A 16,375-nucleotide genomic window follows, 5' to 3' on the forward strand; every position below is an offset into this window, starting at 1 on the left:
CACTTAGAACCAAAGCTTTGTTCTCCCTTTTATATCTTGTTACACCTTAATCCAAAATTGCTGATACAGATTAGCAGTTCCAGAAGAGTGGCTTCAGGCAACTCACCAAGCCTGGTTTTTTTTGTTGTTTTTTGTTTTTCCTTCTTGATTCTAGATCTGTATTAGTTACGAAGAACGAGCTTTACCAGTTGACAATTTCAACATTTTCCTTTTATTGAAAATGTAGTACTTGCTCATTTTGAAAACCTTAAAAATACAGAGAAAGTACAAAGGGGAAAGTCACTTTAAGTTACCATAATAAAATAGTGAATATTAATAAGACAGTGGAGGCATTATCCCTCCCCACACATACAACTCTGGTTCAGGTCACAGTATTTTACGGTCCAATGATGAATTAAACAATAACAACTAACATTTATTCAGTGTTAGGATGTGCCAGGCACCATTCTAAACACTTAAAAGAAAATGCTGCAATTGAATACTCGGTTAATACAAGTGTCTGATAAGTACTATTATTCTTCCTTTATAAGAAAATCAAAGTCCATCTGTCCAGGGTCAGAGAGCTGGGGTTGAACCCAGACACTCAGGCTCATGGACTCGTGCACTTAACCATGATAAGAACTGCTTCATACAATGCTGATTGTTCTCAGCGATTAGTATACTTGCCCTAACCCCACGAGGCCAAGGCCCCTGTAGGAGATGGGAGGGAAGGGGAGATTGGATCTCGGTAGAGCTAGATTTAATAGGCAAGCTAAATCCATGGAAGAATCAAGCTGTAATACCCTAGGTATCCATAGTTGCAAATTAACTTTTCTCCTACGTGTATACAATGGTTCTATCCTTAATTATGTTCCATTCTCTGGAGAAATAAGAAAAGCCTTTCTTTGGTTCATATGAGAGGGAACCTCAGTTGAGAAAAGCTGGTTTAAACTACAATAAAGTAGAGGAGGCTCCCAAAATATAAAACTTAAAAATATTTTAGTTCCTTCCTCCCAACCACCCTGGAAAAAAGCAGCCAGATGGCTGGGGAAGATCAGTACTTTGTTGGACTTGCAATTATTTTATGATTTAATGTTATTTTAAACTATATGAGAGAGGGTAGAAATAAAATCTTTTGTGTTTAGGGCCCTGAAGATCTAAATCTGGCTCTGGGTCATAATCCAAATAGGATGGATATAATCTGTGGTAACAGCCCTAGTTTTGTTCGATTGTACGTCAGCAAGGGGTGGTACTGAATTCTAAAATTCACTTGACAGGCCCATCACTTTTGACACTATGTTAGGGAACAATGTTTAATACACATTAGGAATGAAAACATTTTTATGGCCAGGTCATGTTGGCCAGTACAAACTTAAATTCTGAATCATTGTATAATTTAAAAAACAGTATTACATTCAAAAAAAATTTTTTTATTCTCTCCAATATTCAGTAGAGAATTCCCCAAACATGCGATATCCCTATTTCTTCAGAGTAAAATAACCACAGAATTTTAAGAACTCTATAGACATTTATTATTAACTGTTAAAAATAACGGCTTTATGCACACTGTAAAACTTTCCGAATTGAAGAGTATATTCTACAGCTAGTTCCCCAGAGTTTGAATTACTATATGTACATTTTTTAGGGCTTACTCTGCCAAATCTTTCACTGCTAATTTGTGTGTGATTTATGACGGTGGCATCATCCCTGGTACAAGAAAATCCTGGAGATAAAATAAGTTCTGACTACCAAATTCTCTTTTATTCCTAGATCCTCAGAGAGAAGTAATCACTTTCTTTCCTCAGCATGATTGAAATTAAACTGATATCTTTAAAAATCTCTGGGTAGAAATTATTTGCGGAGGCATCTGCTACTGACATTCTAGACCTATCCTAGCCTTATCAAGTTATGTTTAATGTTACGTTTAATGAATAGCATCTAGGTCATTTCATATCTGACAAAAATTTTATTGCCAGTTTTCATTCTCTTTAGCTCAGTGGTTCTCAACCCTAGCTGCACGTTTAAAATCATCTGGGAATTTTTTTTTTTTAATTCTGATGAATAGGCCACATTCAGATTCTCTGGGATTTGGGATCTGGCATCAATAGTTTTAAAAGCTCCCCATGTAATTCTTATGTGCAATTATTATTGAAAACTCTCTTTAATCCTGTAACAATCCTTGGCATTAATACCTAAACTTTCCTTCTTCCATCCAGAACCACTGACTCAAGAATGTTTTCCTAGAGAAACAGATAAAACAGTAACTGATGATATAAGATAGTAATCCATTCCATAAATATAAAAAAAAGAATAGATTCATCTATATCAGTGCTGCAATTTGCCTTCTCCATTCCCTTACTCAGACCATTGAACATCAATACAACTTCTTTGGGCCAAACTTAAGCCCCCAGTACTTTGAGGTCCTTGTCCTTCTTGTCCTGCCCTCTTTCTAGTCCCATCAGTTTCTGTTCCAAAACTCTATCACTTTAAGTATCACTTTCCCAGCAGCCTCAACTCTTGCTTCTTCCATAAAATGGAGACGATCAAGCTAGAACATTCTTAATTTCCTCTTCTTCCCTACCACTTTAAAAAACAGCTATGTCTAGAACTACCCTCATCTCCTTGCTGTCTGCCTCAGAAGATGAGGTATCTCAATTTCTTACTGTACTCAACATCTCTGGGAAATTCTTAATCTTCCACCTTTGACTTTAATCTCTATGATGATGACCTGTAGACCTCCATCTCTAGGCCTTGACCTCTTAAATGAATTTCAAACTCATATCCAGCTGTTTGCAGGATGTTTGAATGTCCTTCAGGCACTTCAAAATCAAGATGCCCCAAGATAAACTCAATTCTTCTACCCCTTCCCTCTATTTGTAATCTCTCATTCACAGCACAATCAGGAATTGATATCCAGGCAACCAAACCAGAAACCTGGGAATTATTCCTTCCCTCTCCCTTACATCTATAACCGGTCTCCAAATCTTGTGGACTTTATCTTTCTGCCCGCCTCCAGCAAATCCATCATTTTCTCTCAACTTTTACTACTACAGCTCAAACTCATGTCTTCATACCTAGACTGCTTTGATAGTCTCCTAACTAGACCCCTAGCTCCTCTCAAATTTATCTTCCTTTAGTGATTGATATAAAACACCAATCAGTCCCCAGGTTACAATTATTCAATGGTTCCATCACAGAGCATAAATTCTGTGTTCCTTGGCCTGGGATTTACTTCTCCCATCCCATTTCCTATCATTCTTACTTACACTTAAAGTTTTAAGTAACACCAAACTGCTTTGTAATACCACATCCAGTTTGTATTACCATACTCTTCCTGAAATTCTTCTCCACCTTCAATCTCTACCATTGGACGTTGGCTTGGCCTTTCCTCTGCTACCTGGCCCCCTTACTCACTTACCCGTCGGCCTAAGCTAAATGGTATTTGTCCTAGTAGTTCCTCGGTAAATTTTACCTTTGCACTTAACACCTCAGTATTGAAATTATGTGATTGTTTCCTAGATACTTAGTTCTTTAAGGGTAAGGAGCATACCTGGGCACTATGTCTCTGGTACAGGTAGGCGCTCAGAGTTCACTGAATAAACTGAACTGTTCAAAGAAAAGTACCTAGAGATAAAACGGATCTTTTCAAACAGCAAAAGTATCAATATAAAGCTTTTCATGAAACTGGCAATAAAAATAAAAGTTAACTGAGTTTCCCAAATTTAGGAACAAATGCAAATATCTTTTAACTTGTCCACAAGACATTCTGATTTGTTGTGCTGACAAATGAGATCATTGGTGAAGAAAAATGTGCAGCTCATATCTTGATACTGCAGTCTGCTGTTTAAAAATTAAAACTTTAATTTTTTTTTCTTTAAAAATCTAAATTTGATGACCCATATTCCTTTTTATGTTCCTTCTTTTACAGATACAAAATCTTGGTCTCTGAGGTATTTTTAATTACAGTTCTGAGTAAATTTTCTTCTGGATTCTACATTGTCTGTTTGCTCTTGTTCTATTTGTTTTGTCTCTTTCACAGTTTAGGCTTTATCATGAGTTTGGTGCAGCCAAAACTGATTGGAAACTCTGCTTGCAGGGCAAGGCTTATCCGCTAGTAGGTTTCAGTGTGGATCAACAGATGAACTGGCTTTTTCAGTTGGGGCCTCCTCATCTTCTGATTAGTCAGTCCGAAGAGGAGGTATTTAAATTTAAAGGCCAAGGGATATATGACTAGTTGCCAGTGTTCTGGGAGCCAAACAAGAGAAGATTCTTTGTTTTCCACATAATCTGTCTAGTTTCACCCCCCCCCCCCCCCCCCCCCGTTTCAGTATGACTTCTGATTCTTACCCTGTTGAGTCTGGACTCTCTGGTTCACCTTGTAAACTGCTCTTCCACCAAGTAGGACAAGAGATCTAGGATCTAATTGTTCCTTGTTTCAGACTTTGACCAATCCTCCAGTTCTCAGTCCCATCCTGCTCTTCTGACCTCAGAGGTTCCTGTAGACTAATTCCTGAGACTAACCTGAGTTCCGTGACTGGAATAGGCTTCTTCTTAGAATCCCTTTGCTAGCCTGACTTTCATCTTACTCTGTTTGCCTGATCACCACACATCTTCCAAAATTTTGTTAACTCATCTCACCTCCTCTCCTGTTCTTTTGTGTGTATGTTTATACTAAAAAAAACTTTTGTGACTCTTTAGTGGCATTTCAAGACAGTGTTCAATTCACCATGTTTGAGAGATTATATTAGAGACTTTTAAAGCCAGGCCCTTAATTTCAAACTATAACCCAATTTAGCTGCTGGCATCTCTGCCCCCTTAAGATGTATGTAAAATCAACCTGGTCCTCTCTTTCTCTATGGAAAAGTCTAATGTTCTACCCAAAATGTCTGTGAATCCATGGGGGAGTTGCCATTTTATAGTCACCTCTGTCTTCAACTTTCGGCCACCCCTGAATTCTGGTTCTCCATTCTGAATGGTACAGCTCTTTGTTTTTTATCTATCCTAGTATCAATCTGAAAGGAAGACTCAGTTCCTTCTCTCCATTTTCCACACATACACCCTAAAAACAAACCACCACTCACACCAAGTCCTCTAAGTCTGTAGAAGACTTTAAGATTTGCAGGGGAGATGGAAGAGAGTCTACACCACAGAAACATGAAGAACATATTAGTTGAATAGTCAATATTCCTAGATCTTCAAGTTTTTAAGAATTGTTCAAGTACTTCATTGTTAACTGTTGGCTGTGTTCTCTTTCCTCTTCTCTCAACTCACCCCCCCCCCAAATTATTTATTTCTAATGTAGAGACATTTACCTTTCTCTTTTGTTTTCTTAAATCCTGCTAACCAAAATGAAATATTGAGGTATCCAGGCTACTATCATTCCCATTTCTCAACTGGATTTCCTAAACAGCTTCCAAAATGGTATGATTTCATCTCTTCCTTCCTTACCTCTTTTATCCAGACTGATCTTTCAGTACCATTATGACTAGTGCCAGAAGGGCCAAACTAGCCCTTCTTAAGAACAGATCAAACTTTGGCACCTGTCTCTTGTCCCTTTGTGCATCTGCTATATTGATTTGGGCTTTCCACCTGGAAAATTTTACCCCTCCTCTTTGCCTGGCTTAAATCTACTCAGTCTTCAAGTTTTAGTATAAATATCTCTTCCTCCAAGGAAATTGTTCCTGAATCCTTCTGTCCTTTAATTAGATACTCCTGCCACATGGCTCAATAAACACTGGACTTCCCAAATCGTAGCATTTTCTCAATATTGTCTGTTCAGTATCTTTCCCTATAGAACCTACTCTGAGGGCAGAGATAGTGTTTAGCTCACTCAATAGAGTAACGTTACCACATGGGTGGGAAATACTGTTACCCCAGCAAGTTCATTTCTTTTCTTCTATTTTACCCATTTCTTCATCCTATTAGCAGCCTGATCCCACTTCCATATTCAGTGCCCAGACCCTAATTTTCTTAACAGACAGCATTTCTCCTCTTCTTGAGATGCTACCTTTCACACCAAATGAGGAAAAGTTTAAAAATAAATAAATAAATAAACGCAAATTCATCCCCACTATCCTTTTCCCTCAAAAGAAGACATCCAAAGAAACCAGTGAGCACTTTTAAGATTGCCTAAACACAGGGAGACGGCTCAGCCCGCTACAACTCCTCAAGTTTCCTCAGGTGTAACCAACACTTCCTTCTCCCTTCCCCGGAAACGGAAAGAGAAAAGGCAAGCCCCAGAACCCAGAGCTTAGGGATTCGTTTTCCTCGGGTTTTGGTGGGCGGAGCCAATAGGCTGGCGCCCATTGGTCCGCAGAACCGTCGCTTTCGGCCGACTCCACTTCCTATTGGCTCCCCAGGGCTCCGCCCCCGGAGCAGGGCGGGAGATTCGGTGTGCTGCAGGCAGGCCTCCCATCCCCCCGCCGGCCTCCGGGGCTCCCCTGCTCGACCTTGCGACCCTGCGACCCTGCGACCCTGCGACCCTGCGACCCTGCTCCCGCACTGTCTACAAGAATCTGGCTTTCCCTGCTGGGGCGAAGCCGCTTTCCCAGCGCCGACCATTCAGCGGAGTGGAGTCCAGTAGGCGCGCCTGGCGGAGACCTGGCGGTGCGTGGTGGGGCGGCGGGGCAGCCTGCCTCCTCCTGCTTAGCTGGGGCTTGCGAGGTGAGTCTAGGGGAACCCAGTTCCCGGCCTTCGCCTCGGCACTCGGGGCAGGGACGCCGCACCTCCATCTCTGCCCTCCTCAGGCTGTCCCCAGCCCGGCCGGCCTGAGGACCCCCAGCTGGCGGAGCGCAGCCAACTAGTCAGTTGCGCGAGGCCCAGACCGAAGTCTGTAAATACTTGTTGGGGTGACAGGCTCCCTCTTTAAAGACCGTTCGTCTGTCCAGCAGTGATGGGTCTTCTGTGCAAGGGATGTCTGTTACCAGCATACATGTTTTCTGGCCTTAGAAGCCTTGTGCTTGCAGAGAGAGATCTGTAAAAATCCGTAACGAAAGTAGTAAAGTATCCTGGGAGAGGAGCAGGTACAGTGAGGGCCAAGGAGGAAGAGATCTTGTCCCAGAACTGGCTGCCACTGGAGCGAGAACCTTTTAATGTCATCCCAGCCTGGAAGTACCAAATGAATCCTCCTAACTGAACAGTCACCTTGGGACAGTGCTTGATTGTAAAATATTGATAAACGAGGCTCGTTTGACGGAGCTTTTTAAGTTAAAAGGATGTTTATGCATTACTTTTCGTTTTACAAGTGAAATCCTGATAGAACCATTACACTTTTCCCTAATTAAATTGCAATCTGAAGAAAAATAGCACGGCCCCACACCTTTGTGTAGTAGCACTGCACGTGAAATGGACATCATTTTTTCAACATTTGTTTAGCACTTTTGCTGTTAGTTGTGTCAAGGAAAATTAATCAGTAGTCGATCAGTTGAAAGAAATGGAAAGTTTTGTGCCAAACAGGATTACCACCTGGGAACAGCCTCTTAGAAAACTCTGAAGATTGTTCCATCTGTTAGAGGTCAAAGCACAGTTACATGTTTTTAAGACTGTGGACAGTACATTAAATGATGTATTATCGACGGTTTACACAATCCACATCTACACATTACAAAGCGAGTCGTGGGTCAAGGGTCATGGTGGCCCCCCAAGATTAAGAAGGAATGTTATCTCCTAAGGAGGTCTGGTTAATGTAGATGTGCAATACACTCTAAAGGGGAGGGAGGAGGCCCAAATAGGCAAAGAAAAATTTTATGTTTAAATTCTTCTCATCATAAAATATGAATTTTATCTCATTGGATAAAATTGGTGGGATATAGAGGTGTATAAGAGATCAGCATGGTTAAGTTGAAGTGTAAAGTGAAAATACCCATAATAGAGAGCCTAATTAGCATCTTCATAGGTAGCACGTGATCTCAGTCGTCACAACTTTGTCCAAAGTCACACAGCTGTGTGTATGTATGTGGAATTAAGATCAGAACCAAGGTTTATCTGATACTCAGATTGGTGCATAACCACTAATCTATACAACCTTCTTTTCTTTTTTTTTTTTTAAGGATTATGTTTTTTAAAATTTTAGCAAATCCTTTATTTGCTCTCAAAGGACAGTGTCTGCTGTTAACACTCATTTTGTACTGCTGTATTACCTTGTTAACTCCCTGAAAGGAGTCCACTTAAAATTAAGCACCCAAGGCAGTGCCTTGAACAGTAAATTGTCATTAAATATTTCCATTTAATTGTGTGATGTTAGTGGGGGTTTTTTGTTTTTGTTTTCAGGAATTGTTGGAGAAGAACGAAGGAAAGTTTTCTTTCAAGGTCTTTGTAGAAATTTCTTCAATTTGGTGATTCTGTACTGTATAATAAGATGCCTTAAAAATCTAGAAAAGGAAATTACATATAAGTGCAGTCGGCTACAAACAAGACAAAGGCTGCCTCTGTCCAAGCAGTAAGGCAATTCTTATGTAAAATACCACAGGGAAATTGCCTAGGACAGTATTCAGTTGTCTAGACTATTTGTTTGTAAATTTTCCTTGAAAAAAAAATTTTTTTTTTTGCCCCTGAAGGAACTACTAAGCTTTTGCTAATAAGACTTATATAACTGACCTTTACTCCTATAGATTACCAGGAAGCTCAGAGCCAAAATTCTTTATATAATTTTCTGCCTTTACATTTTCCCTGATCCAGATTCCCTTTAGTATTTATAGTTTATCATTTGTTTTATTGCATTTGCTTATTGTCACTGCTTCAATTCTTGCAGAGCACAGCAGTATATAATTTTAAATAATATAGATTATGCTGCTCTTAAAGGCATGCTTGGTGTTCTAGTGATGTTTAACCTAATGAAGTGGAAAAATAGGGGAACCATGGAAGTCCTCGGATATTTGAACTGCCGTGTGGGAAAATGACTAAACAGGTTATGAATAGTTTCCAGAGGTCAAGACAAGCATTTAGGATAGCAGATTTGTATTTAATGGAGGAGAAGTGTGTCATTTAAAAGAATGATCAGTTTCTTTGGAATTAGTCAGACTTGGATTTCAGCCCTAACACACTTTCTAATTGTGTGAATTTGGGTAATTTAAAATATATAACCTCAATTTACTCATCTGTAAATTGGGGAAATTACATACATTTTTAACTACCTCAGAGAATCTGAGGATTTATTGATCTGGTGTATGTAGAAGTGCCTAACACAGAGCTTGACAAACAGCCCCTCAAAAAAACCTTTTCTTTTATACAGGTAGAAAGAAATTGTGTCTCTTAATTTTATATAAATGTCACATAGATGCATTAAATTTTTTCTCTAGTACACTCAAATTCCCTGTAATAAGCAGCAGTATCATGACTGCAAAGTTCGCCCCAAAGTACATGTTCTACTGGCAATGGTCATACAAATTATAGATGAAGTAATACCTTTATATATAAACCTAATAGAATTGTTCTGAGGATTGAATAAGAATACATATAGAATATTCAAAATGGTGTCCAGCACATAGTGAGTGCTCAAATTTCGACCTCCTCCCTCCACCCACCTGCCCCCTCACAGTTTAGATCTCAGTCTCTAAGGCTTCCCGGCCAAAATGGCAGTGGTCGTTTTGCTGTTTCCTTGCCATCGTAACAACTTTAGCTTTGTAAGAACTGCCTTTGTCTATACATCTTGTTTGTTAAAATTCATAAACTTCTCTGGTTGCTTTCATTTTCCCATTAGCTGATCTGACTGAGTTCTTTTTCCATTTATAGGTGGCCCGACCTGAATTTTCCAGCTGCAGAATGTGTAGTACCTTTAAAGGTAAATGAAAACTGAGACAAAGCATTTAAGTGGGCTAGTTACAAAAGAAAACTTAGCAACATTTAGTAAGTAATCTGCATGCAAAACAACAGTTTCATGCGGGACTCAGTAGATCCTCTTGCCAGGAGAAAAGGCATGAATAGGATTTATAAGTGAGAGAGGAGACAAAAATTCTTTTTTGGGGTACACTGATTAGCTGGCAGCTAGTTGGAATCATTCATTCATTTCAGGCCATTAGCATTATAAGTTCTGAAACTAAATTTTTGTCAGAGTAGCCAGAGTTGATCAAAGTTTTGCTTGCCAAACTCTGAAAATTGTTCACTGAAGAACTAACTATAAAGTATTGCAAAAATTTATGCTTATTGTTTAGTTACCAGGATGCCTAGAAAGCCATATTCATAACTGTAAAGTTGTTTGGTAAGCATGCAATTCAATAGTAAAGGAGGGTGCCTGAGGATTATTTGGTCCGGGCTTGGTACACCAGTGAAGTACACAGACTTCCCCCAGTGGACTATCTTTCTAGTGAACAGATAATAAAATCCACCGAACTATTATTCTTTGTTTGGCTGTCCCTTTTCTAAACTGTCATGTATTAACCTCCCCTTTCAGGTTATGTTATTCTGTAGATTGGTTAGAGCTTTCTTTACAGGAAGAGTTGTTTTCCTGTCATTACATTTTAGTTACCTTGATTGGGTTTGGCTTTTTCCTATCTCAGACACTTCTTCCTCTCTTCCATTTTTCAGATAAAGAATTGAGTTGCTTATTATCAAAAACACAGTATTTAATATAATAATACATAATATATTTTTCATACTTAAAAGACTTAAAAATGTTATACAAATACATATATTCATTATATGAATGTTTATTTGGCTGTTATGAATTTTCATCACTTTTGAGTGCTTTATTGCTTTTGTTTAGGTTGGCAATGATGAGTAAGCTGGAATCAAAGGAAGAAAAGATGCTGGAGGTTCAGTTTGTGGGAGATGATGATGTTCTTAACCACATTCTTGATAGAGAAGGAGGTACTGTGTGATTATACAATTGAAGAGATGCTTATACAATGGTTATGTATCATTTCACTTTTTAAAATAGTTTAACTTTTCATTTTGAAAATATAACAGAATGTTTGATCTAGTAGGACTGCAAATAAAAACTACTTTACTTTTTAGTTTATTCCATTGAAACTTTATTGAAAATTAGAAATAATAAAACCTCATCTAATATGAAATGTTCCTTAGTAATGGTAAGTGATAACTACCCATTGTAATTAAAACGTATAGTTATTTTGACCCCCCAAAATACACACTTTCAAGGTTTTTTTTAACTTATATAAACTGGAAGAGAGGTCTGTACTTGAATCAAAGACAAAACACTGAATTTTTTTCCAGCTTTTAAGTAATGATAACATCATAGTACAGTTTACTTATTTAAATGTAGTGATTAGAAAGAATTTATACCTGTCATGTTCTAATTCTTTTGATATTCTTATAGGAGCTAAAATTAAAAAGGAGCGAGCCCAGCTTTTGGTCAACACAAAAAAAATAGTAAAGAAGCCAGAATATGGTTTGGAGGAAGACGACCAGGAAGTCTTAAAAGATCAGAACTATGTGGAAGTTTTAGGACGAGATGTTCAAGGTACTGGTAGGATTGGGGGGGTGGCTGGAGTTGGGAATGCATGCTTATATTCCTGCAGGTGGCTGAAATTACTTTGCAGGATACATAAAAGTAATCTAGTAGGTTAGACGACATTGTGCTATTTTTTTTTCTAATTTTTATGAATATAAAATATACATAACATAAAATATACCATCCTTATTGTTTTTAAGTGTATAGTTCAGTTGTATTAAATACATTCATAATGTGCTACCATCACCACCATCCACCTCCAAAACTCTTTTCGTCTGGTGCACTGTGTTATTTTTTTTCTCATCAGAAAAGCATTGCTTCATGTTTTTTTCTCTACAGTTGTAAAGGTTGGATGCACTGAATTTCTACTATAGGTTTTTCTCTACAGTTCTTCTTCTTCTTCTCTTTTTATTTTACAAACAACTAGTCTGGCACTTAATTATTTTTAGGAAGAGAGTCTACAGACCAAGCACTCTAAAATTATTTTTTAAGATATTTATACTTTTAACTAATTTGAAATAATTCTATAAAGCGAGCCACTTTACCTTGATCTTCTTTACAGAAATAGTTAGAAGGAAGATTCCAAGAAGTCCTATGTTCTGACCTAGGCATGCTAGTGTTAGTTTTTTTTTAACATCTAAGCCAGATTCCTGCCAGGTTATACTTACAATTTTTTAGACTTGTATTATAATTTATGGAAGTTAGGGCTCAAAGAGCACTAGACTTATATTACAGTGCAAGGAGCACAGATCTACTTAAGTTGACTTAAAACAAAGAGGAAAATCAGTACTGTTGGGCACGAAGGACATTGGAGCTGGGACCACATTAAAAAATGAGGGACTTTGCTTTCATGGACCTCCTGGTCTCCCTCATGTCATCTCTGTGAATCTGTTCTGTTCTCTCTGGGCCTCCTGTCTCCCTCGTGTATGTGTTTTTTACTCCCTCATATTTGGTTTATAAATGGCCACTGTGACTACTCCTGACATTTGTCACTTCTTAAGTGATAACGCTCCTGGTTTTGTTCCCAGTGTTAAATGACATGATACAAAAAATGACCACTGTCCCTCAATAGGTTCAGTGGGCCAGGTAAATTCTTTTAAAAGAGCTCTCAACTAGACAGTTGACATTTTTAGAGCATATTCTGAATAGAACTTTGGATTCTTGACTGCCTATTACGCTAGACCTAAGAAGAGATTGAAAACAACATTTAAATAAAAAGTGTTTTCTTAAAAATTGTTACTTACTGTAAAAGTAATACATCTCTGCAGTAGTAACTCAGTGTCTCCGACCTTTTTCACATAATAGCACCCACAGCAGATGATATTTGGAGGCGCACCCGAATAAAGAGGAAAACGCTCCAGACCACCCCCTCTGCAGGCCCTGACTGCATCCTCAGAGGCCTGAGAGGATCACAACACTCAGCACTGCAGGTTACACGATACCTGTAACCCATGTCTTTAATTTCTGCATACTGGTTGGGGAACTTTGCTTTAAAGCAGTATTTCTCAACCTTTTTTTTTCATTATTATCCCCTAAGGAACCTTTTTAAGATTTTTTCCTCCTAATCACACTCACCCATGAAATTTTAATACTACGCAAATGCTGTATGTTTCCTTATGTACTATGACCCGTTGGAGGGCCACAGACCATTGTAATAGCGAAGGTGTTTTTCACATTCCCCCTCTTGCCACTGAGAACCATTTTCATTGCGACAGGAGCAACGTTATTCCTGTTGAGAATGCATGGTTTAGAGAACATGGACCTGTTGACAGTTTGGTGTGTATCTGTCTGTACAAGCATGCACACACATAGGTTTGTCTCTTAAATCCAGGAAGTGAGGCTTCCATTTGGCTGTGGGCATGTGCAACAGAGGAGCCCATAAAGTATAATCAAGTCTTGCAAACGTGACTCTTCCTGTTTGGATTTGGTTTTTTGTTTGTTTGTTTACCAGAGCATGTAGAGGGGTGGAAAGTGGTGTTCCAGAAAAGGTTTAGGAAGGAGCGTTTTCTTTTCATCTTTTCTTCAGGGATGAAGAGGTAACATCTATCAGTTTCCTTTAACCTTATTTGAGATACTGAACAATAAGTTTTTGCCTAATCTTTGATTATAAACAGAAAATAGGTGAGCATTATTTTTTAAAACACAGAAGGATATTTGACAGAGAATCTTCAGGAATATTTAAGAGAAAAAACACATTCAACAAGGAGCTTTAAATTAATAGTTTATAAATTAATCCCTTTCTATTGAAGTGTAAGCTGCTACTTATAAGCAGCACCCATCATGACATACCTGGCATAATTCTCATATTCTATTAAGCCATCCACTCTGGTGAAAAATCATTTCATGGAGGTGCTAGGTGATCACAGGCAGTAAGTAGAAGATTATCCTAAAGATCTCCCCAAAACAATCAGACAGGTTTGCTCAAGAGCAGTTTGTCTCATTGATGCCCCTCTTGAATAATTGTTTTTTAATTTTATGAACAGTATAATTCTATAGTTGATTCTTTATAAGTTGGCGGTTAGAAAACTCTAAGACAAATATGTGGTCTGTCCGTGGTATTTTTAATTTAGCCTTATTCAGAGTTCCATTTTTTAACTTAAGGTCTATATTAGGTTTTTAATTGCAGTTAAATTTAAAAATGTACTTTTAAAAATTGTGGAAAGATATACATTAATATAAAACTTACCATCTTAACCATTTTTAGTGTATAGTTCAGCACTAAGTACATTCACATTATTTTACAGCTCATCTCCAGAACTCTTTTCATCTTACAGAACTGAAATTCTGTAGCCAATTAAACAACTCCATAGCCCCTGGCAGCCACGATTCTACTATATTTGACTTGATGTATTTGACTACTCTAGGTACATCATATAAGGGTAATTGTACACTATTTGTCTCTTTTGTGTCTGCCTTATTTCACTTAGCCTCAAGGTTCATCCATGTGATAGCATGTGTCAGAGTTTCCTTCCTTTATGAGGCTGAGTAGTATTGCATTGTATGTATATACCACGTTTGGTTTATCCATTTATATGTTGGACATTAGGGTTGCTTCAGCCTTTTGGCTATTGTGAATAATGCTACTATGAAGATGGGTGTACCAATATCTCTTTGAGATCCTGATTTAAATTCTTTTGGGTATATTTCCAAAAGTGGAATTGCTGGATCATATGGTCATTCTATTTTTTTTTTTTTACTATTTTAACATTGGTCATTCTATTTTTAATTTTTTGAGGAACCACCTTACTGTTTTCCATAGCAGGTACATCATTTTGCATTTCCACCAACAATGCACAAGTGTTCCAATTTCTCCACATCCTCATCAACACTTGCTTTTTTTTTGTTGTTTTTGATAATAGCCATCCTAATGGGTGTGAAGTGGTAGTGCTCTTTCTAAATTTAACATATTGTTAAATTCTTAGAGACTATTCTCTAGACAAAAAGAACTTTAATAACTGAATAATAATGCACTCTAATCCATAAACAATATACAGTTTCCTCTATTAGACTTTTGAATTGTTTATAAGTTTTTATTATAATAAATAATGCTGTAGTGATTACCCTTGGACATAAATCTTTGTTTGGATATCTTATTTTTTCATCAGAGACTCCGAGAAGTGGAATTACTGGTGAAAGTGTATGAACTTTATAAGGCATACATATTGCCACATTACTTTCTAGGAAGATTGTATCAACTAGTATTAAGATCCCTCATCAGTATTACACATTTTTTCGTATATTTATTAGACACTTTAATTACTTCTGGAATTATATATTCATAGTTTTTTGGTGTGGTGTGTTTTGAGTAATTTAAAAACTTTTTAAAAGTTTTATATATTATAGAAAAGCCCTCTTGGCCAGTGCGATTACAACCATTGTTTGTTGGTCAGTTAATCAAAATGTCAGAAAAGGAAGTCATAAAAATAATTTATATACTCTAAACATTTTGTTTTACACATAAACATATATATAAGTATACATGTATCAGAGTCTTTGAATATAAGTTTGTCAGAGGTCAGCTGATTGAAGAACAACAGCACCTTTTTGTTTTGGGGTTTTTTTAGACAGCATAATGCATCAGCTAGGATTTTCGGTTTTATTTTCTTCCATTAGATTGAGCATTTAAAGACACTTGATGCAATCTGAGTGTGATGTGCTTTTATGTTTTTTAAAATTTTTTTCTTAAGTGTTTTATGATTTCTCATCCATACCTAATTTTTTTTTAACTTTATTTTTTAGTGACATGTAGTTGATTTACAATGTTAGTTTCAGGTATACAGCAAAGTGATTCAGTTATACATACACACACACACACACACACACACACACACATATATTTAGTTTCTTTTTCTTTATAGCTTATTACAAGAAATTGAATTTAATCCCCTGGGCTATACAATAGGTCCTTGTTGTTTATTTTATATATAGTAATGTGTTATCTGTTAAACTCCTAATTTATCACTGTCCCCCTTTCCACTTTGGTAACCATATTTTGTTTTCTATGTCTGTGAGTTTATTTCTGGTTCATAAATAAAATTTGTATTTTTTTTTTAGATTCTACATATAAGTGATATCATATGATATTTGTCTTTCTCTGTCTGACTTATTCATCAATACCTAATTTGAAACCAATTTTTAATTCATAACTTTTATCAAGTCTTTCTAAAGCAATTACTTTAGTTTACATAGAGACCATTTTAAATTCATGTTTTGTCTGTGTGCCAAACAATTAAGTTATGTAATTACAGTAGCAAGTTCTCAATAAACAGACTCATGCATATGTGGAAACTAGATATATGATAGAGGTAGCATTGTAGATCACTAGGCTAAGGTCAATAAATAGTGTTGGGACAATTGGGTGTCCTTATGAAAAATAGAAGTGGCAGTCCTAAATGCCATCATAAATAACTTAACTGCCTTGATTAAAGATTGACACTTGAAAAGGAAATTGTAAATGTTTTTACAAGAAAATATAAGAGAATATGATGT

General features: G+C 37.1%; 1 protein-coding gene across 1 annotated transcript in view; it reads left to right on the forward strand.

Annotated features, from left to right (window-relative positions):
- Positions 1-6,339: 6,339 nt before the first annotated feature.
- ORC2 (origin recognition complex subunit 2) overlaps positions 6,340-16,375 on the forward strand; it is a 37,246-nt gene continuing 27,210 nt past the window's right edge. The window contains exons 1-4 of the mRNA XM_010971875.3: positions 6,340-6,642; positions 9,709-9,757; positions 10,679-10,782; positions 11,252-11,395. Coding sequence (XP_010970177.1) covers positions 10,686-10,782; positions 11,252-11,395 — 241 coding nt within the window. The 5' untranslated portion in view covers positions 6,340-6,642; positions 9,709-9,757; positions 10,679-10,685. The remainder of the gene's footprint in view (positions 6,643-9,708; positions 9,758-10,678; positions 10,783-11,251; positions 11,396-16,375) is intronic.

The sequence above is a fragment of the Camelus bactrianus genome, chromosome 5 (genome assembly GCF_048773025.1).
Source record: "Camelus bactrianus isolate YW-2024 breed Bactrian camel chromosome 5, ASM4877302v1, whole genome shotgun sequence".
NCBI classification, from domain to species: domain Eukaryota; kingdom Metazoa; phylum Chordata; class Mammalia; order Artiodactyla; family Camelidae; genus Camelus; species Camelus bactrianus.